The 22,793-nt window shown below is 32.6% G+C and overlaps 2 protein-coding genes and 1 long non-coding RNA gene across 5 annotated transcripts; all 3 read right to left on the reverse strand.

Moving 5' to 3' along the window:
• Window positions 1-732: 732 nt before the first annotated feature.
• Window positions 733-6,538, reverse strand: LOC114400331 (AT-hook motif nuclear-localized protein 14-like). 3 transcript variants are annotated; one of them, XM_028362755.1, is made up of 6 exons: window positions 6,067-6,538; window positions 5,697-5,749; window positions 3,875-4,006; window positions 1,818-1,970; window positions 1,214-1,502; window positions 733-1,165 (listed from the first exon to the last, which is right to left on the reverse strand). In XM_028362755.1, the coding sequence occupies exons 1-6, from the start codon at window positions 6,443-6,445 to the stop codon at window positions 1,086-1,088; spliced, it is 1,086 nt and encodes a 361-aa protein (XP_028218556.1). In that variant the 5' UTR covers window positions 6,446-6,538; the 3' UTR covers window positions 733-1,085. The 3 variants fall into 3 exon arrangements, with proteins under 3 accessions (XP_028218556.1, XP_028218558.1, XP_028218557.1); XM_028362757.1 differs by having other exon boundaries at window positions 733-1,141; window positions 6,067-6,461; XM_028362756.1 differs by having other exon boundaries at window positions 733-1,150; window positions 6,067-6,461.
• A 3,704-nt stretch (window positions 6,539-10,242) lies between these two features.
• On the reverse strand, window positions 10,243-11,747 carry LOC114399897. Its single transcript, XR_003663859.1, has 2 exons — window positions 11,552-11,747; window positions 10,243-10,404 (listed from the first exon to the last, which is right to left on the reverse strand). It is a non-coding gene; the product is annotated as an uncharacterized LOC114399897 (long non-coding RNA).
• Window positions 11,748-12,321: 574 nt separating this feature from the next.
• Window positions 12,322-22,144, reverse strand: LOC114400549 (vacuolar protein sorting-associated protein 52 A-like). Its single transcript, XM_028363041.1, has 20 exons — window positions 21,886-22,144; window positions 21,644-21,738; window positions 21,488-21,545; window positions 21,302-21,397; window positions 21,041-21,142; window positions 20,676-20,759; window positions 20,329-20,409; window positions 19,640-19,783; window positions 19,435-19,526; window positions 18,481-18,562; window positions 17,474-17,656; window positions 16,642-16,757; window positions 16,495-16,553; window positions 15,733-15,833; window positions 14,832-14,882; window positions 13,971-14,150; window positions 13,757-13,891; window positions 13,533-13,607; window positions 12,990-13,047; window positions 12,322-12,907 (listed from the first exon to the last, which is right to left on the reverse strand). The coding sequence occupies exons 1-20, from the start codon at window positions 21,910-21,912 to the stop codon at window positions 12,603-12,605; spliced, it is 2,124 nt and encodes a 707-aa protein (XP_028218842.1). The 5' UTR covers window positions 21,913-22,144; the 3' UTR covers window positions 12,322-12,602.
• Between the last annotated feature and the right edge of the window lie 649 nt (window positions 22,145-22,793).

Below are 22,793 nucleotides of genomic sequence, written 5' to 3' on the forward strand. Positions count from 1 at the left end.
AAAAAAGAACTAATATTAGATGTATGAAATAAAAATAAAAAAAATTTAAGTGAATAATTTTTATCATATAATTAAGCTTAAGTGAATAACATGTTATATCAGTTCTATACATCATTTTTAATTATCTCATACTGTTAACTAAATTAAAAAATTGCGTAAACAAATATGTGGTTAAAAATTTGTAAATCTGATATACATTTGTAACGGATTCCATCTATTTTAGTATGTATAGTTAAGACTTTGCCTAATTGCGTATTTGTCTCTCAGAATTGACAATTCTGTTCACTTTGAGGCACATTTTGTACATTGGTAATTAACAATGTAAACAGAGGACATGTTAATGATTTAAAAAAAAAACGCCATTGAAATTTGACAGTGTAACTTTAAAATATCCCTTAAATTTTTCATACACTCAAAAATCAAAATATTCTCTAACAAACAGTCAACACTTATCTTTTCAAGACGTGCGTAAAAACCACTGAAATAACTTTCACCTTTTCTAACAAAGTTCTTTCATAAACATTAGAAGAAAACCAAACTTTTGTTAACATGCTAAAAAAGCTACCAACTATCCCAAACTTTTTTAGTATGTCCGTTCTATCTAACTCTCCATCGGAATTGATAACCAACTTTAATAATCGTATGAGAAAAACACTATTGAAAAAGTTAATAAAAAATTACTTATTTAAAACTTCTGAGCTTTATATATAACTAACGCCACCTAAGACAAAATGAAGCCACCCATCTCACACTACACTTGAAAATTGAAGAAAATATATTCCACAGTAGATTGGCTAATCTAGGAAGCATATATCTATTATATTTATCCCGGTATAAACTAACAGGCCCGCAAAAATGAAGTAAGCAACCCCGATTTAGTGATTTATAAATACAACATGAGTAAATGAGACAGAACAATATTTTCAAGGACATCCACGAGTATTAATTTTCAGAAGCCACGATCCTTAATGAATGATGCATACTATAAACGGCATCGCGTGACAAAGACTGCTGGTACGTAGAGATATCATACATCTATCACACATTTATCACTGCTATCAAATCCAAAAAGCCATCTTGGTTTTTCAATCGGGAATTTGGTCATAGCCTCCATTCTCAGGAGACTGGTGCGCCCCATGACCTGTCCTTCCTGCAGATAGGAAACCTTATTGCACCATAATGAAAGTATTAGAAGGGGCGGGTTAGTCTGTACCTGTCAACTCAAAACCGGTATTTCTTGAATCCGGACGACCCCAGTCTGTGGATCGGGGAGGTGTTCCATGCAAACCAAGCTGTTGAATCATGAAATGACTTCCATCCATAGCTTGATGCTCATCATTTCCGCGGATTGGATTACCACTGGAAGAGTCAACTGATTGGCGGAAACCTAAACTTGATACCGGTTCACTAACTGGAGATGGCAACTTGCTGGCAGAGGCATCACCTTTTAAACCAGCACCATTATCTTTCTTGTTGTCAATAAAGAATGTTCCAACGATGACCTGTGTAGATTAACCTTTCATAAAAAGTACTTCATGCTGTAATTCTTCATATCAGGCAGTGTGAAGACAGATAAAATAGTGGAATTTGACATTAAGTAGATATAACTATATGAGGTTGGTTATATTAATCAAATGATGACATAATGTCCTAATCATAAATCATGGTCAATGACACATCATTTAAAGTCCTTAATGATTTGGCCTACAACTTTTCAAGGCATAAATGGCATATTGATCAAGACCAAGAAAAAGAGATGTAAGGCACAGCTCACATCTCCCACCCACAAATTCAGTTATAGTTCTTTCTGAAATTACCTGAACTGGACCAGCTGCTTTAAGTGGCCCACCAACTCCACCACCTATGATTTGCCCGTCAGTATTAGATAAGCATACACTGAGACCACCAGTTCGAGTTCCAAGTTCATTACGGACATAAGAACCAGTAAGTGAAATAATCTCAAACCGACCCTGATGTCAAAGCAAGAAACAGTTAAACTGTTATGACTGCAATATGAGCACATGACTATCAAATATGACAAAGCAAATTATTTGACTAAAAAATTAACAATTATTATTTTCAGCAATAAGTCATATGTTCATTAAGCTGTAGACTATGACTCCTACTTGATAGTTAATTCAGTGACAATATTACTAGTCTACTGCTTCTTGGCACTAACTTTAAGTGAGTAGTCATAATCTAATATAGACAGTTTTCATAAAGGACCTTAGTGTCTGTGCTCTGGCAGGTAACTGAAGAATGAAGATCAATTTTCTTGTAAGAGGGTGCAAGAGCTAACTACGGAAAACAAAACCATTTTGTTAAGTTTCCAACTTTGAGCATCAGAAAAATATGGAGAGAAAATTAGTTATAGTTCTTAAATAATATTTTTAAATTAAAGTTTCTAAACCAAATTTTTTTATCAGTATAATTGAGAAGCAAGAGGATTCAGAGCAGATTTGAAAATTTTACTGATGGCAAGAGAAAAACTTAAATTAAAGGGTGAATTACATTTTCCTCCCACAAGTAATGCTTAAACTACACTTCCTTTTCCTCCAATTTTAAAAATTACATTCTCCATCCACTCCAGAATTATGTTACACTTCAGTCCAATTATAGTAAATGATCCTCTCAATGGTGGTAAACTATTATGAATAAGCCTCCTAATAGGGAAGGAAATGGATAAGATTTGAAAAAGGGCACTATAGTATCCATTCCTACACCAACATTTAAAACAAATACCCATCTCCAAACCCATACCCACATCAGTAGCAACTTTAGTGTCCATCCCTGTACCCTTTGGTAGCTACATACATTTAATGAATTTTCTTTGACAAACTAGTAAAACAAAATGCTATTTTAAATACTGAAATTAATTCTGAAAAATCAACAAAACAAAGAACATTAATTAAAAATTCTACTGCAAGTTGGATGGAAGAACAACCAACTGCTCCCATAACTAGATGAATATGAAGCCGTGAAGACTTTAGACAACAAAGTCACAACAACAGCACTTAGGGTTTTGAGATGAGAAGTACATGATCTGTGTAGACTTCGATCAATTATAATTTGCATTGTTGAATAAGTAATTAAATATTAATATTTCTAATTTTAGATTTAATATATTAAATGATGTGTGTGTGTGTGGGGTGGGGGGGGGGGGGGGGGGGGATGCCACACCTATTCCTTTAATTTTTTGCAAGTATTTATACCTGGTCCCAAACCCATTTAGTGGATACTTTCCCTCCTTGTCATGGTTAGTTTTTGGTACGCATTGGGTCCAAATACGATCGTCATCTCTCCCAGGAATATTTTTCCTCTCTGCAACTTTTAGTGTCACTGGAAACTATTTTTCAACATCCGATTATCAATTTTAGGACTTTTAAGAACGAGATAATGTTTACTAGTCCTACTAGCACCTTTGGAACTTCACCCAAAATCTTTATTTTTATTATTTGATGGTTAAAGTTTAAAAAGTGTTGCCATTACCAATAATATTGAGTGTCACAGAGACAGAAACTATCTTTTTTTATAACGTTAAAAAAAAGACAGTTTCTCTCTCCGTGACACTCAACATTGTTGGTAATGGCAACTATCTTTAAGAGGCCTATGCACATTCAATAACTAAAGTTTAACAAACATTAATCTCTCTAGGGAAGAGCGTGTAAATCTTAATTTACCCAAATAAACAATAAAATCCAAAACAACATAACAAGATTTTGAGCCTTGGTTATCTTAATACTCACATAAACTAGATTTTGACCAAAGTTGCAAGTTTCAACAGTTCCTTTTCCTTTTATAGAAAGATTGTTTGAAGAATAGCTATTAGAATATAACAAAAAGATATGATGAAAAAAAGTGACCAATATTTTACCTCATAGGTAATGCTGCCTCCTGAGGTTGCTGGCTGGCGAAGAGAGGCATTAGAGATGGAACCAGATGCAGACAGAATACACATCTCACGCCTACTTTGTTGCATAAATAACATAATTTTCTGGCCAACATCCTATTGAGTGCACAGTTAAACAGTTATAGAAGAAGCACATATACAGAAGAAAGCTGAAAATAAAACTGGACAAATGACAAAACATAATATATTCAAAATCATGGATGGAGGAAATTTTCAAGTTATATAAAGAGTGGTGAACTACCAAGGAGAAATGGAATAACATCAGAAAAAATACAGAAAAGCATAGTTAACTAAAATAATTTTTTGTTTGGAAATGCAGAAAATAAATCAAGAAAAATTATTCTGACTGTTGACAGTTCACAACTTCACATCACATCCACAGGTTAGCTAGCTATTAGGCACATCCATTGTGCCTCACCTGGATTCATTATAGGAACCCTTAAGCAGGTGCAACTTGGTGAACTTCAGCCAAGGGACCCCCAGTGTGACTATGCTGACCCCTAAAAGGCATTATCCCTGAATTGCAGTAGATCACTCCCTCCCAATACACCATCTCAATTACGAGACATTATTGTCACATTATTTATCAAATCTCTCTCCATAAACTCACTAAGTAACATAGAACATGATCTACCAAGAAATTACCATTTGACAAAACTGAAATCACCACAACACAGATGGATAACCATATAGGATGAACAAATACCGATATGACTATATAGGAGGGGGTGGAACAAACCATATAATAATTACTAATTAGTAGGATTGTAAATGAGCTGAGCTATTCATGAACTATTTAAACTTGACTTGTCAAATGTTCGATCAAGCTCGTTTTTTTAATTAAATAAACAAACTTGAGCTTGGCATTGAGCTCAGTAATTTAAAATTTTAAATGAACCAAGTCCATGCTTTACATATATATATATATATATATATAGAGAGAGAGAGAGAGAGAGAGAGATCTTGCTATAGCATACTACATGTTGAGCACATACTTCTATTTGTATATTATCATTTAGTATTCAAATATTTTATGAAATACTAAATTGTTAAAGTTTAAAAATAATTTAAGGAAAATTTCCACAAAAGCAAAAATAATTAAGTTAAAAATGAGCTAAAGAAACCAAACTCAAGCTTTATTTTTTATAAATAAGTCAAAAATAAAGCTTTCAGTTAAGCTCGTTTAAATAAATGAGCCATGCTGAGTAATCCATTTATTTTACAAGCCAACTCTAAATTTCAGTTATACTCTCACTAATTAGTAAGAGTCGGCAGTTGAATTTTCCAATTCTAACGATACCCAGCAGTTATATTTATAAGGCAGTAGATAATTAAAATTACATGCACAACTTAGTTACCATTGTTAGCAGAATAGAATATAGATTGTCGGGCTGTTTATATATATATATATATATATATATATATATATCCAGGTGCATATATAATCATCAATTTAGTCACTACGTTTATATATTTTACTAATGTCCCGGGACTAATCGAAGGATTTTTCAATTTTAGAAAGACTAATTAATAGGATTTCTAATAGCTGAAAGATTGCTTATATGATTTGTTTATTTTATTAGGAACTACTTAGAAGAGAAAGTAACACTTTTTTAGGGATGAAATTGATGGTTTATTAAATAAATATAATATAATAGCCAAAACATTTGGGACTTTATTACAGGTAAGTCACTCTAGTTGCCCGGTGCAGCAAGCAAGCAGATGCAGAAATCTAAAATCAACAAACAAACATATTGGAGGTCTGTGAAGTGAGAACAACGCGTACCTCACCAGCGGCAACAGAAATCACATGCGGAGTGAACCCTTGCCCTGCATTGCCTGCATCACCCCATTAGCATCAAATTAAAATTCTGCCCTTTATCATGCATTCCATACTTTTTTAAGTTCTTAAGATGGAGTCGAAAGCATAAACCTTGAGCTAACGAAACAGTTCATACTTCATATATAACTAAGAAACACCTCAAAACTTGTATGAAATACTATACTCACTCGCAATCCCAATCTTAACAGTTTTCAAATTAGAAAGAAACACTAAACGCGAAACAAACAAACACCTCGAAATAATCACACTCCGGAAGCAGAATTTGAAATCTCCAGGAGAATTAGATAATGAAATTGAGAAAGGGAAAGCGAACCTAGAGCGAAGGAAAGGGATTTCTTGGAGGAAGTGAAAGAAGAGGAAGGGAAGGTCGGAGAGTGGGGCTTCTTGTCCGCAGAGAACGACTGAGACGACGTCGTAGCGGCTTTCTTCGCGGCCAGAGCTTGCTCCGGCGTGCCGTACTTCCTCGGCCGCCCCCGCTTCCGCTTCGCCGGTTCAAGCTGCGACGACACCGCGGACGCGACCGAGTGAGGGTACAGCATGTGGGACCCATCCGCGTTCGGCAAGAGACCGTTGGTCGGCGACGCCGTGGTCGGCGGCGGCGGCGGCGGATGCTGGTGCTGGTGCTGGTGGTGTTGTTGTTGTTGCTGGTGGTGGTGGAAGAAAGAGGTGAGATGGTTGTCAATAGGTTCCATTTTTGAGACACAAAGATGTGTGTGCTGCCAGGGCTCGCACTGCAAATTTTCTTTTTAGATATTTTTAATTTATTTTTATAATGAAAACAAAACACTCTATCTTAGAAGGACGGAGAGACTCTCAAGTCTGAACTGAAACCTCTGATTTTTGAGTCACATTCTCTTATTTTGACCATCATCATATCTTTTTTATCCATCATCTTAGTAAGTATTTATTAAATTTGATAAAAAAAAATTATTATTAATTTTCTAGAAGATCATTTTTAGGATTTTCTTTACCAATAAATTTTTTCTCATTCAAATATTTGAATTCGAAATGTTACTTTATAAGAATTTATGGATAAATAGTTACTTTTGTCCCTAAATGTGTAATTAGTTATAAATGTATTTTCAAAAGATAAAAATATAAAATTTAGTTTTTGAAAGTATAAAAAATAAGACAAATATATTCTGCTTCAATTTAATTTAAGAGTTTGTTAAAAAAATTATCCCAATCATTATAAATTTTTTAAAATTATAATAATTAATCATAATTTATTATTAACGTCCAGATATATTTGTTACACTTTCGAAGATTAAATTTTGTATTTCCATAGACGCATTTGTCAGTTAGACGGGAAGATGAAAAATTTTAAAAAATATTATATGAGAAATATGTCTCTATATTAACAACTAGAGATAATCAGACTAACAATAATTTCAGTAACAAATTTATGCTCATGTATCACGTAAATTATTTTATCAACAATGATGAACAGAAGTTAACGATCGAATATATTTATTGCGCTTCACACATTCGGTGACTATATTTTCATCATCTTCGAATGATATATTTATCATTGAATTATATATTTAAGGACAAAAATAACTATTTAAATGAATTTAATTGATCTGATGTTACTTGTATGAACCACTTGTTGATAACTTCATCACATGTATCTCCATTTTAAAATTAAAAAAAGTGTAATAATATTTATGAGAAGGAGTGGGACGTGGATATTTGTATGGGTGACAGACAAGTAAAGAGTAGGAGTAGTCACAGACAGCGACACTGACAACCAAATATACATAACCGATAAGGGTTGGGCTTGGTCCTAAATCCTAGTCACTCACTCACTCACCTCGCCTTAGACCCTTTACCTCATTTTATTTATTTCTTAAACGGCTTATATTCTCCCTAAATTCTAGCTGCCTAATATACACGACAAAGGACAAACATTTCTCTTTCCTCTCCACACAAATAGAAGATTTTTCCTTTCATTTGACTAAAACAAATTTCTCTTTCTTATTTTCTGTTTAATTATAATTGGATTACAATTTTAACTTAACTCTTAATCCTTACATGTGTTTTTTTAATTTAAACAAATAGATTTTTAAAAAGTTATAATTAGAGAGAGATTCACGTTAAATTTTTTGAACACAGCAGTTCTTATAGACATTTTAACTTTTTTTAATATAATATATATGCATAATTATAAAATTTTTTCTTAATTTGAAATGATGTAAAAAAGATCATAATATAAATATTATTGTCACATATAAGAGTATTTATTTTCTTTGCATTTTAAAACTTTTGAATTTTTTTCTAGAGATGATAATAGGATGTATGTTTTACATGAATAATATAATCAACACAGGTATGTTTGGCTTAAGAAAGAAAGTAAAATGGAAGAAAATAAATTTAGTAGAAAGTGAGATGATTGGTAAGTTTTTGGGGAAAAAATAAAATAAAGGGAAAAAAGTTATTTTTTTAAAGTAAAAGGAAAAAAAATGTATACAAAATGACATAAAAAATAAGCATCCCAAGTACTTTTAACTTTAAGGTGTCAATTTTTTCTCATTGTAAAACTAAATGACAGAACGAAAATAAATTACACACTTTTATGTTATTCTTCATTCTCTCATCTTGGCTTCTATTCTTTGAAATAGACCATATATGTATGACATAAACTAGCATGACAATAACTTGCATGATTAAATTTTTATTTTGGTTTGTATACTTAACATTTATTTTTAATCAAGTCTCTTATATGATGTTTATTTTCAATTTGGCTCCTATAAAAAATGCTGGATAAATCATTTTTTTCCTTTGGTAATTCGGGATAAATCATTTTTTTTCATATCTAGTGACTAATACCAAGGTCATTTTATGACAAGTCAAACTATCACTTTATGTACTACTACTATTATTATTATTATGGGAGAAAGGTTTTGGAACTCTTGACTTTATGCAAAGTCTTTAAAGTTTTGCAACGGTCATCCATCTAGAAGCCAAGATTGGATGTGGAATTTTGTTAGGTTGTGCTATTGGGTTTGTGAATGGGGAAACATCAATGAGTGAGAATACTATGTTAATTGTGCATCATGTGACATTCTGGGAGGAGTTGGTATAACGTAAGGTCTCTAGGACGAGGTATTAATAGACATGAACATCAGAGTTCTTCCAAGTAATCACACCTGGACCATTTTCTTATAATCACCAAATTTAAATTAACCTTTACGCGTAAAACTAAAAGGCCATTTGAACCTTTTATTCAGTAGTTATAATTCAACCATTTCATTACAATTTATTATCTGAACCATTTGAATCATTACTCAAAAGTTAAATGGTTTAGATTATTATTTTTTTAAACATTGCTACTAAGTTAAACAAAGCCTCAATTCAAACATGATAAAGTTATTTTTTTCCCCGCCGCATTAACATGGTAACTGAGAATGGGGGCAATGGCGATTTACTTTCAGAAAATGGAAAGACAAGAATAACCATCACACAAATTCTCTCTTCATTTTAAAAGATCTATTGTTTAAAATAATACATACATGTTAAAAATTTATTTATTGCACAAGTTATTACGACAAAAATAACTTTTTTTAACTAAAATATTCTTATTTAAACAATTAGTTTAATTGTAAATTAGTTAAGCATCTAAAGGTGTTGTTAAAAAATACTCCACTTTCTTGAACTATACTATTATTTAATAAAAAAGACGGATAATTTGAATTGAAAGGAATATTAACTTCATAATTAGAAAACACCAAACACCTATCTTGAAAACTTCATAATCATTTGTTTTCCAAAAGCTCTCTCACAAAAATGATAAAAATAAGCTGAACTAAGTGCTGTCACTCACTGTTATAACAAGTTTAGCAGTGGCATTAGGAAGGTTATGTGATTTTTAAGATTTGCCGTAACATAAATTAGATATTTTTTGCTCCCCGAGAGAAGAAAACATCAAACGTGGCAAAATGTTTAATTAGACTTATCATTTCCTCCAGGATCAAGGAGCATATGACATTAGAGGGGGTAGAATATTATGCATTAAGAGGGTCGAGGGTTATGACCGCTTAGACCATAAACTGGTGGTTCGTACTTTCTTCTGCCTAGTTTTTGCGCAAGTGAAGAAACTAAAACAGGCAAAAACTTAAAAATATCATTGAAACTTGAAAATCCATTCCATTGAAATTCTGTTACATATCAGAATAACTTGATAAGAAATCAACACCATTTTACCAATATAAATCACAGTTTAAGTAAAAGGAAGAAGTGATTACAAGTTACAACAGAATCCACCAAAGACAAGGATCAGTGAACAAAATTACAAAACAAAACATTACCAAAATCAACCAATAGTCACTCCCCAACAACAAAAATGATAATTTTACACCAGAAGGTGATGTCAAATACATGAATTACATGATACCGTTTGAGTTTGGTTAAAAACCAAATTTCCAGAAGTATTTTTCACAATCAGTAGTCACCACTACCCCCACTGAAAAAAAGAAGAAGAAGAAGAAAACATTGGAAAAATTGCAAACCAGGTTAAATACACCTGTATGGACCTCCAAGAATTGCAAGTTTCAATGCAGAAGCTTTAGAGCCCATCTTTAGGAGATTCACTATCAGTTGTTTCCTTCGTAGATGCCGTTGCCAAGGCATGCGAGCTTTTCATTTCTTCTAACTGTGAAACAGTATGGTACACATTGAATAAACCCTAGCATCCATCAAACTAGAAAATTGGATCGGTAGAACTCTCCCTAGATTAGTGATACTAGGATTTGCAAGTTTGCTAGAGTCACAATCCACTTATATGGTGATCAATCATTATATAGAAAGTTAACATATTTAAGAATACATCTAATAGAAGGCAAGATTTTGTAGAATCATTTGTATCCATTTTACTCCTATGTGAGGGAACCCACAATAACCAACATATCACATTCCTCCAATCCTGATAAATTTTGACTTGACAAGCAAATGTGTACATGCATGCGTATGCCATCATGTGTATTAGACGCGTATCAAGGGAGAGGGCCTTTTATATGTGAAATTTAGATGGACAAATATTGACCATTATATCTTATTATAAATTATGAAAATTAAAACACAAAAAATCACAACTTTTTGAAAAGGTTATGCGACTTTAAGTAACTGTTAATCTTGCTTGTCCGTATATATAAGAAGGGTAACATGTGAGTGATGAGAGGATCTGCTAATCTTGATCATACAATCAAAGTGGATGGTCAAAATTAGTTTTAAGTAAAACAATCTTGACTATCCAATATCCATTCACTCCATTGATGGTAATATGACTAAAATGAACTCTTATCACTTCTCACATTCTTGTTAGACATGCCACACATTTTGTGGCCACAAAAAATCCATGATACATTATCAAGCAGAGATAATGATTGGCTGATGTTCTGCTTCCTTCTCCTCTGTCAGTCCCCAATCTCCTTCCCTTCTATGCAGGTCCATAGCCTTTTTCCTATGATACATTACCTTCCAATGCCCAAACCCCCTAAACATAGCCAAGTTCCCTAACCACACAAGACATTAATCCATCATAACCAACATTTTCAAGTCCATAATCTTGTGGCTAATCAAGGATCCCACTTTCATCACATGCTTTAAAAATATATTTATTTCACCTGTCATCTAGAACCCACAATCGTTTTGCAACAGTAGATAAGCTTCAAGTACTTGTCTGAATAAACTTCTCCGATGAAAATTCTCTCGTCAACTTATCACAGACTGTATTTTAACTACAAATATTTACAGTAAACAAACAGTCTTGCTGAGTAAAAAGTAAAAGTAAAAAAAGGCACCTCTTTGCAGGTTTTGTGGTGTGCTGCTAAAAGGTCATTGTATTTGATTTGCAGATCGGAGAATTCGGCTTTCAACTTTTCATACACTGAGATGGAAGGACAGCTTAATTTCTGTTGAATGAACCTACCATTTTTTGTTTAGAGTTGATGAATTCAACATATTTTGCCTTCTGTGTCTGTTTATTTCATGCCGTTTTTTTTTTCTTTTTATCTTGGCTTAGGTCAAAACAGGTTGAACTCATCAAATCTATCAAAATTAAATATTCTTTAAATTGTAATATGAAATTTAAATATATTATAAATGAAAGTGATAACTTTCATATATCCCTCCCCTCCAAAAAAAGAATTATATTTTTGTTCCGACACAGCTTTTATATTTTCATCATCGCCTTGGCCCGTCATTAGTTTTTCTCCTTTTCACTCTTCCTTCCATCCAATATAATGTACCCAAAAAATTATAAAAACATTATTTACAGCGTTCTTTTCTCCCTGATTATATGATGGTTAATAGCAATAGGGCTGCCACTGATCAAAATAGAGCAAATGCTTTTGCTTTATGATTATTCGGCCACTCGAATGCTAACACCAAAAAACCCCTGCCTACTGAAAGTCTTTTGAGGGTGACGAAGGCAGAGTAATAACGGCATGTATTGATACATTGGCATGCATCTTCATATTCTGTGAATTCATGGATTTCACTATTATTATTGCATCTAGTGTCATTGGCTATCTGTAGAGAATGCTTAAATCATGGTTTGATAAAAAAAGTCTACAAGAAATTACTCAAAATATATATAAGAAAAAAACAAACATGAACAACTGATGTGTCTTCCATTATACAACAACAGTGTGCTTTCTCTTTTACTTGTACTTTTGTAATTCCCAAATAGGTTGCACAAAAAAAAGCTCACTTATTTGGGTTTCCCGAAAGAAGCAAACTATCTTTCATTTACATACAGGATCCAAGAGAGTTGTTTTTTGGCATAATACTACATGGAATAGCATTCATTGTGAATTAGATCCGGTAAATAACTATGACATCCTCGACAAATCAGAAAGTCCGCGAGTATTTCCTAATTTCATACATGATTGAAGATATGGAAACAAGATCCTTGTTCAATGCAGATCCACCGACGATTCTCTTAATGCAATCCGAGAGTCTTGTGTAATAAAGCAACAATTGAGTCAAGGCAGCCCTTAAAATCTCCATACCACACAAGAAGTTGCTGAAAGAAGTGATAACGTCTTTATGCATCAGCTCTATTGCAGCCTTCCACCTACTCGCAAAATCCTTCACTAGTGGCTCGACTTCAGCAACAGTTATGGGCTTATCCGGACTTGATGTTGGGTCCTCGGCTGATAAATTACACACAATCAAGCCCACATTTTTCAAAATAGAAAAAAAAAGAAAACAATGTGTCATTGTTATGATACTTACAGGCTTTGGACTTTACAAACTTGATTAAATCATTAAAATGTTCTTGAAGCAGTTCTTCCTACAAGGGATGAAGAGAACAGTGAGGACAACCACACGTGAGAACAAGCGGGAAAATTATATATTTCTTTGCCTAGTATAATTTATAGGCACCCTTTCCCCTTTTTCTAATTTAAACCACTTGTTATATTTATAACTATTGTAGGTCCTTTCTCCAAGTTGGAGATCATAGTCATCATTTCTGAGGTCTTATCTGCCTAAATGGTTTCCACTTCCTTTCACAAGTAACAAATTGAGTTCTCATGAATTGAATGGTGGAGAGACTCAGCATGCTAGTGTTATTTGAAAGTCATTATCTCAAGTTTAGGACTTGAAACACTACAATTTTCTAGGCGGGTCTTAGATGTGAACATTATATGGCAAAAGAAACAAGAATGTGAATATATAGCAACAGAAAATTGATGTGCACATTTCTTCCTGAAACCATCAAAATACAAACTTATCATTGTATTGAAACTGTATATACAAGAAATTGATTGTGGTTACCACAAATATTGTTGTATTGCTCTTTAGCAGTTCCTCAAAGTGCATTTGAATTTTCCCACCTTCAGGACCTGCTTCCTGTAATCAAGCCAGTGGGAAAACTTTAGTTGTCAAAAGTCAGAGAACAACCTATCTGGTTATGAAAACCACATTGCAAACCCTTGACCTTTCCATTGATTGATGCAGATATAGCTATACTTTAAAACTGTTATTTTAAAGATTCCTACCTTCAGAACAGTAATTGTCATATCATAATTGTTTATAAGAAACACAGTTTGTGATTTTGGTTTTGGGAAGTTCTTCGCAAGCTTGATAAATAAGTCATCAACAGCCATTCTAAGTCGTTCCAAATTCAAATCAAGCTGCAATTGATCAGAGGATAGATTATATTAGAATTTTACAAAAGAGAACTTGGATGACTCTAACTTTTATCATACTAACCTGACCATCTCCACATTCAGCGTTTAAATGGATAAGCGAAGCAGTAAACTCAGCATAACGCCTCATGACATAGTGAGGATGAACGTCATCTTCCCATAATGTCTTCACATTTGCATTACGCAAGCTGTTGAGGTGCATGTCAAATACCAATTTAAATCGAGGCCACAAGGATATATTGACCTGCCCAAAATAAAATTAGCTTCATCAGGGATCAATAGTAGTAAATTCTATATGATATACAGACACATTATCTTATTAGCACCCAGTCCATATAAATCCAAAGGTAACTTCCAACTATGAGCCAGATGCAAGTAAGAGGGATATCAGAAAACCAAGAATGTGTATATAAATAGAAGAGGTAATAAAGAAAAGGGTGAGAAGGAAGATGAATTTTGCCAAATAAATATCCTCCACACTCTGCTTTGTGATATTTGCCAAATAAATAAATTTTCTATATATTGTACAAAAATGTCATTTACATTATGTAGCAGAAAATAAAGTTGGAAAACCTAGTGCTGTCATAAAGCAAATTCAGTCACACTTCAAAGTGGGCAAAGGGTTAGGAAGCCATCAACATATTATACAAAAAAAATGTCGATGAACATTATCCCAAATGAAAACAAGGAGAAAATCTGGTCAGGTTTGAGTTTTCCGGTCATCAAAGAATGTCAATCATATTTTACTTTTTCTCTTTTATCTCTTGTTATTTCAACAAGAATTACATCTAAGTGACTTTAATACCTTATAGTGAATGGAGCTAGACTCACAGCTCAAAGCATGTACTAAAGCTATTCCTAAACACTCTCAAGAAAAGACTAATCTAGTGTAAATAAGTCTATAACCATTGCATAGAAAACTGACCTTGTCTAAATATGAATCCAAGCATGGAATCCGTCTCCGAGACATGATGAGCTGAAATTGAAAAAGTCAGTAACAAGCTGATTGTAAAGGTGAAATATATTCAAATGCACCAAGTACATCTGCTAAAACATGCCGCGCACTACAATTTTTTATGTTGATTGCTATATGCTTCTAACAAAGTTCTATGTCTGCATATGTTTTATGTGCTAAAAAAGTTCAAGAGCAGAGAGTCATCAATATATTCATGATGTTGCATGGATCATTTTGACATTATTCATTCATATGGTAGTTCCTTCCTAAATGATGTTCCAAGCCCCCCAACTGTTAAGTGAATTCTCTCTCAGTCTGTTTGGAATCAAATATTTTAAGAATTGATTTGATTTAAAAATGAAATCCTTTGATTATATAGATATGATATAAAAATTGATTTCATTTGGAAATCCCTTTTCAATAGTTGTGTGCAAATAGAAATCCACTCAAATTTGGTTGGATTTGACTTAATTTTAATTTTAATTGTTGAAATTGATTTAACCTATTTTATGTAAACTTCTAACATAAAGTCAACTCAATTTATCTTTAATGTGTTCCAAACATGGAATCTGATTTGTAAATAAATTCAAATCCCTTTTTATATAATGAATTTAAAACATAAGAATTAATTCATAAATCAAATCAAATTATTTCTAACTCTTTAATTCCAAACACAACCTTTGAGAATTTCAGGAGGGGGTTAAGATTCAGAATTAGATTCTTGGAACTTGGAATAAAATGCTATAACTGTTAAGAATCATCCATTGAGATGACACATACTTAGGCTAGAACTGTCTTAATTAGCATCACTATGGTTTTTGCTTAGACATGTTCTTTTCACCCAAAGATCAAAATCAGAGTAAAACATTACCTGATGCTTGTGTATTATTCGAATCATAAGCATGAGACCTATAGCATCATAACAATTTGGAAGTATAGAATTGAAGTGCTCATCAATGACACCAAATGGACCTGAAAATACCAAAGAGCAAATAATAAGGGTCTGCTTGAAAACCCAACTCTGAGATGAAATGGAATTCAACACTGAAGTGATCTAGTGGTGTTCGTATAATTAGAATATATAATATACAATATATACCACAATGAATTTAACAAATATGCTTTCTTGATTCAAATTCAAATCATTACAGCAACCGCCACCAAAGCCGTTTTCCAGAAGGTAGGGTGGCTATATGAATCGAATTCAAACCATTATAACTAATTCTTCGAAGAGATCATTAAATTCTAAATCCTTCTGAATGGTTTCATTTAGTTTCTTTCTTGATCTAGCTCTACCCCAAATTATTAGGCTATCCATCATCTACCAATTCTTATAACTAGGGCCTTTAGCAGTCTTCTTCTCACAATGCCCAAACCATATTAGATGCTATTTTACCTCCTTTTCCTCACTAGATGTCACTCCAACTTTCTATCCAATATGAATATTCCTGGTCTTCTTTCCTTGTATGATCATCTTATTTCTCACAATAACTAAGTTCTCATCAAGGTGACAATGAATCCAACAATGTTCACCTCACATATTAATAAGCTAAAAGTCCTCCTTATGTATACTATTTGTTTAATTTTAAGTGAAAAATTCCTCAAAATAATCAAGACAGTCCATAAAAAATACCTGAAAAAATTTCATAAAATATAGATTCTTCTCCAAAGAAATCATCACAGAAATTATATCTGCATATGAATGAAAATAATGTCAATATGCTTAATAGTGACTTTATGCTATGACAACATGACATGACATAGTGAACTTTTAGAGTACTCTGAAGTAGCAGTATCCATCAGCAGCTTCTGCAAGCTCCTGAACAGCACCTCATATGGATATTTATTGGAGCTGGCTTCAGCTATATGAGGAATTAATGCAGGTTCATCAATATCCTGTTAACAGTAGAACAATTAATGTACAGTCAAATATGACGCAGTTATCCAAAAGTCTGTAAAATCTGTGCAGAGTCGCCTAATAATATATCAATTCCTATTAAACCATGCAAAGCTCAAGAATGACTTAATATTACAACAAAGGAACAAGTGTACTCTGATACCATATTAGAAATGAGATATCTTACCCCCACTCCTTAGCATTAGGAAGATGAAATTAGCAAGACTGGACATCAATGAGCGACCCAAAATAAAAATTGGATAGACTCTAATATCATATTAGAAATGGACTAAATATAACTCAAACCCAAAAGCTAGCTTAAGAAGGGAGAGGGTTGCCAAAGCATTATATAGAGTATTTTAACTATGTTCCTTGTCAATATGGGATATCTTAACAAAACGTGATTTCTAGTATGAATCTATTTATTTGTTGAATCAAAGTAACGTCTAACTAATCATTATTGCTTTATAAAATTAGTAATAGGTCCCTAAATCTTCAAAACACAACTTGCTAAAATAAAAATATGTATTTCTTTTCTAACAATTGTTTTTCCTAGTTTTAAAATTGACCTTCACTCCTTGAAGGAAGCTATTGACATCAATAAAAATATAACTAAATTAAATAAACACATGGATTTCTAGGCCAATTTGATTAGTAGTCATAAAGAGAATCACATTGCATGAATTTCCTTATTTTTTCCTGGACAGGGTTATACCTTCAATATATTAATCCTATCCCCAAGAGCAAATACAGCAGATCGATTCTTCAGTGGTTCCCTTGCTCTTATGAATAGGCCACTGCTTCTAGTCTCTACACCAATTAAATCATTATATGTTGCTATATCCAATTGTAGTTTCTCCAATGCTTGTATATAAGCACGGAAATGAGCACTAAGAACCTGCAAACATTCAACAGCATTAGCTTATTTCTTAAAATTATCTTCAATTTTACTGTTTCTATAATTCTATCTAAAACTATCCCAGTGTGGATTGTGAAGGGCTTATTTGGGCTTGTTGAAGTTGCTTATGGCCTTCCCATGGGCTCTTTTTAGTTTATTTCAGTAAGTTTCATGGAGAAACTAGTAAGCTTTACAATCAGACTTATGAATAAGCTCTCATTTGACAAGAGTTTATTGGACAAGTGCCTAATTATGCAAATTTCAGCAAATACAACCCAAAACAAAGTCTTTTATGCAAATTAATGATTTAGAACTACAAATCTGTGAAGATTAACAATAGACTAATCAGGTATAGCATCAAAGACACTTGATTATCAACCTAGAACCATTAACATCTTCCATACAGTAGTTGTCCTTGTCAGGCCAAAGCAGAGCTACATAAAGTCTCCAATGCTATCATATCCATGTCTCATTTTAAACTGCATTTAAGAAAAAATATTTTATGTATTTTTGGTGTGGTGGGCTTTGGCTTCCTTCATTATTGAACCTAGATTTAGGTAGTATCATAATCATACAAAACAAGGTTTTCGTCATCAGATTACAAATTTAAAGGAGGCTTAGGTTTCAAAATACTAAACTAAACTTATCAAACAAAAAAACTCTCTTGAAGACACATGGGCCATGATGTTCATCTAAGGTTCAATATACTTTGAAACAGATGCTGTGGATCAAGATTATAAACAAAGATAAGTACATCAAAAGCAACCAAACCTTTTCTACTCCTGATAGCAATATTAATTCAAGATTCTAATTTTAACAGTTACCTTGTTCATCGTATCAATGTATGCTGCATGAACTTCATTATATATTTCCTTGCCATGTTCCTTGAGGAAGGAAACAACATACCTACACATGTATACTTTCATTCATTAGATTAATAGAGAACCAAAAGCACACAACATTACCAAAGTGATTCCATAATTTAAAGGAGAGGGGGGCCGGGGGCAAGAAAGTGAAGTATAGATTGGTATATTTCACAGCCTTCCAATGTTGGCAGGCAACCAAAACATTTAATTGAATACTTAGTAAATAGATTCTTCAAGATTAACAGTTCTGTTTATTACCAAAGGCTCTAATGAATTAGCTGCCAGTGGGCACTGTGCAAGAAAGACTGAAATACACACCAATTTAAACAAAATAATATTTAGTCAAAGAGGAGATTTGCTCGAATACCATCTAATTATCCAAGAGAGACACATTTAAAACAAAGTTTGTAGCTGTTATCAAGTAGATGCAATTACATGCTAGAAAAAATTATCAATTGGACTTCGAATAAACTGTCAAGGAGTGGCTTATGAAGCACAAATCAGCTTCATAGCAAAAAAAAATGTGATATAGCAATTCAACCAAATGCCAAAACCAACAGCGAGTTCCATTTCATCCAAATCCAAATAAAAAACATGAGCAAATGTTGCCAATAGATTTTAAAGAAAAGGAAAGGGTTAATTATCAAACAATCCGTTAAATTCAGGATATTAAAAGGTAATACAACAACAACAACAACAACGCCTTATCCCACTAGGTGGGGATATTAAAAGGTAATACAAAGAATAAAATCATTCCATTCAAATGGTAACCAAATCCATAAAATACAGATATCCAGAAACACAGGTTTCAGAATGAAATAATTATATTTTCACTTATCTCAACTCTCAAGTCTCAAGCAAACACCACCATAGCAAACTACTATGATCTAAGAAACAATAAGAAAAACTCACTTGTATTTTAAAAGGACACTTTGTTGAAGTATTTGGATATTTGTTTTGGGCTTTCTCAGTGCATAAAGTTTCTGAACAATAAAGTCAAACACCTGCAGATGGAAAGTCATGATGATTATTTTTTTACCTATTAAATGGTCAACCAAATAAAAAGAAAAATCAGCAAGAAAAAAATATTATTCTTATTATTTTAGGCATCAATAACCTTTGAAACTGCTTTCTGCCTGAGCTTTTCAAGCTCAGGTTGGACATCTTTTAGAGCTTTTGAAGCTTTAACCATTGGATCTACTTCTACAAACTTCAGTTTTTTACTGAGAACCTCAAGAGTTCTCATATATTCCTCATTGACCTGAAAAGAAGTCCAAAGAGTACAAGTCTAATTAAAAGGGAATATAATGGTAACATGTAATATATAATGAAAACTATACACATTAAGAACCAAGTGATCTAAATGAAAATCAAAACATAGACCAGGATGATTAAATTGAAATAAACTAACTCTAGGCAAAAACATCAAAGAAGATCCAGAAGATGTATCTCAGCGGAAAATATAAACTGTCAATCTAGACATTATTCTCAAATTCAATATAATCATTATACATTTTATAAATGTTTCCATGGCTACCAATGTCTAGATAAGTAAAAAATAAGATATTGAGTCTATAACATCATAAACAAGACGTGACCGATGGTGTGAACAATCAAAGTCACAAACAAAGCACCTGAGATCCTCAATTAGAATGTTGGTTTTGAAGTCATGAAAACTGAAATGTATGTAAAATGCAAGCAAAATAGTATAATACTATAGGAAAAGATTAAATATTTTCCACACCACCAAAAGCAACTTATGCAATATTGGTGGAGAGAAGTAGGTCATGAAAAAAATATATATACCTCTCCATCAACAAGAACGTCAACCATCCTTGGAGGGACTATTATGTCCTCCACAAACTTAGCCAATTTGGATTCAGCCACCTGTTGGATGAAACAAGACAAATATCAACACAAGTAGATATAAAAGATGAAAATGGAGAAAGAGCATGTGATAAACATTAAAAGAAATCCAATTGTTAAGTGTAAACAGCCTTCTGATGCAGGTTGCTTCCCAGATCAAAAAGGATAGTAAGTTACACAATACTAGTCATTTTGCTTTGGTTGTATTATTATTAAGCAAAGGCAAAAAGGGTGGTACAATTTATGAACAACTTTGAATTTTTTTTGTCTAAATTAAACATTCATACCTTGCGATTCTTAAGTCTCAAACTCATATCCATAGACTTCTCTTGGAGAATCTTTATGTCCGAACTAATGGAACCAATTTCAGCCTGATAAAAAATAAGAAAGATTTCATGATTTAATATTCAATATATACAAGAAAAATGTAATCCAAATTTTTTATTAAATCCTTCAAATTATTGAAGGTATTCTATGAACGTACATGGTTTTAGTTACATGACTATTAAAGATGAAATATAGGTCAACAAGTATTTCAGCATTGCAGAGTGAATCTAATAATTCTCATGGGGATAAGTCTTCATAAAAAGAGAGGAAAATTGAAGTGTCAAATTCAAGCTTCAAGATAAAACTTACTTGGCCAAAATCATACCTGAAATCCACTTAGAAGAGTTTCCATCTGTGATAGGATACTATCACAATCATGAATTTGATCATGAAGAGAAACTAGATTATCACTTTCTTTAATATAATCCTGCAAAAAAGGGAATAGGAAACTAATCATCAAATCAAGCAAAAGCAAAAGCATTAGCTGAGTACAACCAACCACACTTTAATCAGATATTCATAATAACCAGGATAAGCAAAATAAAATGGAGGAGCTGTTAAAATTTTCAGAAAATTGACCACAAACCTGAATTGAATCCAATTCAACTTTGCGCAAATCGTTCTCAACTCCTTTTGTATAATCCCTAAGTTTGGTACCTTTAGAAAGTATATTTGCAACTACCTACACAGAACAAAGCAACATAATAACTTAATACACGCTGATCCATTTCAATAGCAGCGTTTTCAACACAACAACGGCAAAGTCACTCACATCATTGTTCTTACACTCTTCTAGTTCCTGTTCTAGTCCTTCCAACGATATATCATCGCTGCAAAATCAACAACTAGTAATATAATCTTGATTCAAAAAGTTGCATGCTCAAAAGTGCACGAACTGGAAATAAACTTAGTAGAAAGTGAAGAAGACCTGCTTGGATCATCTTCCAAAGTTAGGTCTCCAACAAACGCTCCCAAATCGAACACATTCTTCTGCGCATCGTTGGTTTCCCCGATGGAGGGACTCTGCAGAGAGCCGAATGAGCAAAAGATAAAAGAGAGAGAGAGAGAGAGAGAGAGAAATGAAAAAGTGGTGATAACAATTGACTGAAACTGGGAACTAGAATCGTTTCAGCTGAAGTGCAATTGAAAAGAAAGGTGACGGGTTCGCACCACTGTGGCTCCGGCGACATCGGCCATTGTTGACGAGAGTGTGAAGTGTACGGAATGAGTCGTCGTGTGATAACTGAGTGGATTAGAAGAAGCGCGGCTTCAAGTTCAGCATCGTGAAAAACAAATGCAACACATCGTTGTTTGGATTGGATGCGATCTGAATGGATCCACGAAGAAGAAACTACAAGCCTGTACCCGATACCAGTCGAAAGAAAATAGAGAGAATGGGATCGTTCGGGGAACCAAACCAAATAAAATTACCATATCATTTCTAATTTTCTATAATTTATTGTAAACCCCAAAAAATAAATCCATTACATGTAGTATAAAATAAGTTTCCATTAAATCAGTGCGTTCTTGTGGATATGTTTTTTATTTTATGATATTAGTTTATTTAACATTAATTATATTTTTAAATATTGTAATATAAATAAACTTATTAAATTAAAATAAAATAATTTATATTTTTCTTGGATCATCTCATGACATTAGTGTTATCAAGATTAATGAAATTTTTCTCACTAATCACATTCTTAATGAGACCCACATTAATATCACTCCAACAGATAACTTGTTAATAAGTATGTGTGTTTTAAATATTTAAAAATTTTACCTCATAAAAAAATTAATGATAAGTAAATGTTGAATGATTTAAATAAATATTTTTAACTTTTTTAAGATAAATAAATATTCTAATCTCAACTCTTGAATAAAATAAGGTTTAAGTTTTGCATGTTGTATTTTTGGAATGTATAACTATAATTATAATCACCTAAAAAATTATAATTATAATTATTTGTTTTTAAAAATTAAAAACACTCATGACATGTGAGACCAAACACATCATTAAATATTTGCCCCGTAAATAAGATACATTTTATATAAATCTAATCTTTTTTAAAGGACAT

Source organism: Glycine soja, chromosome 19 (assembly GCF_004193775.1).
Source record: "Glycine soja cultivar W05 chromosome 19, ASM419377v2, whole genome shotgun sequence".
Taxonomy (NCBI): Eukaryota; Viridiplantae; Streptophyta; class Magnoliopsida; order Fabales; family Fabaceae; genus Glycine; species Glycine soja.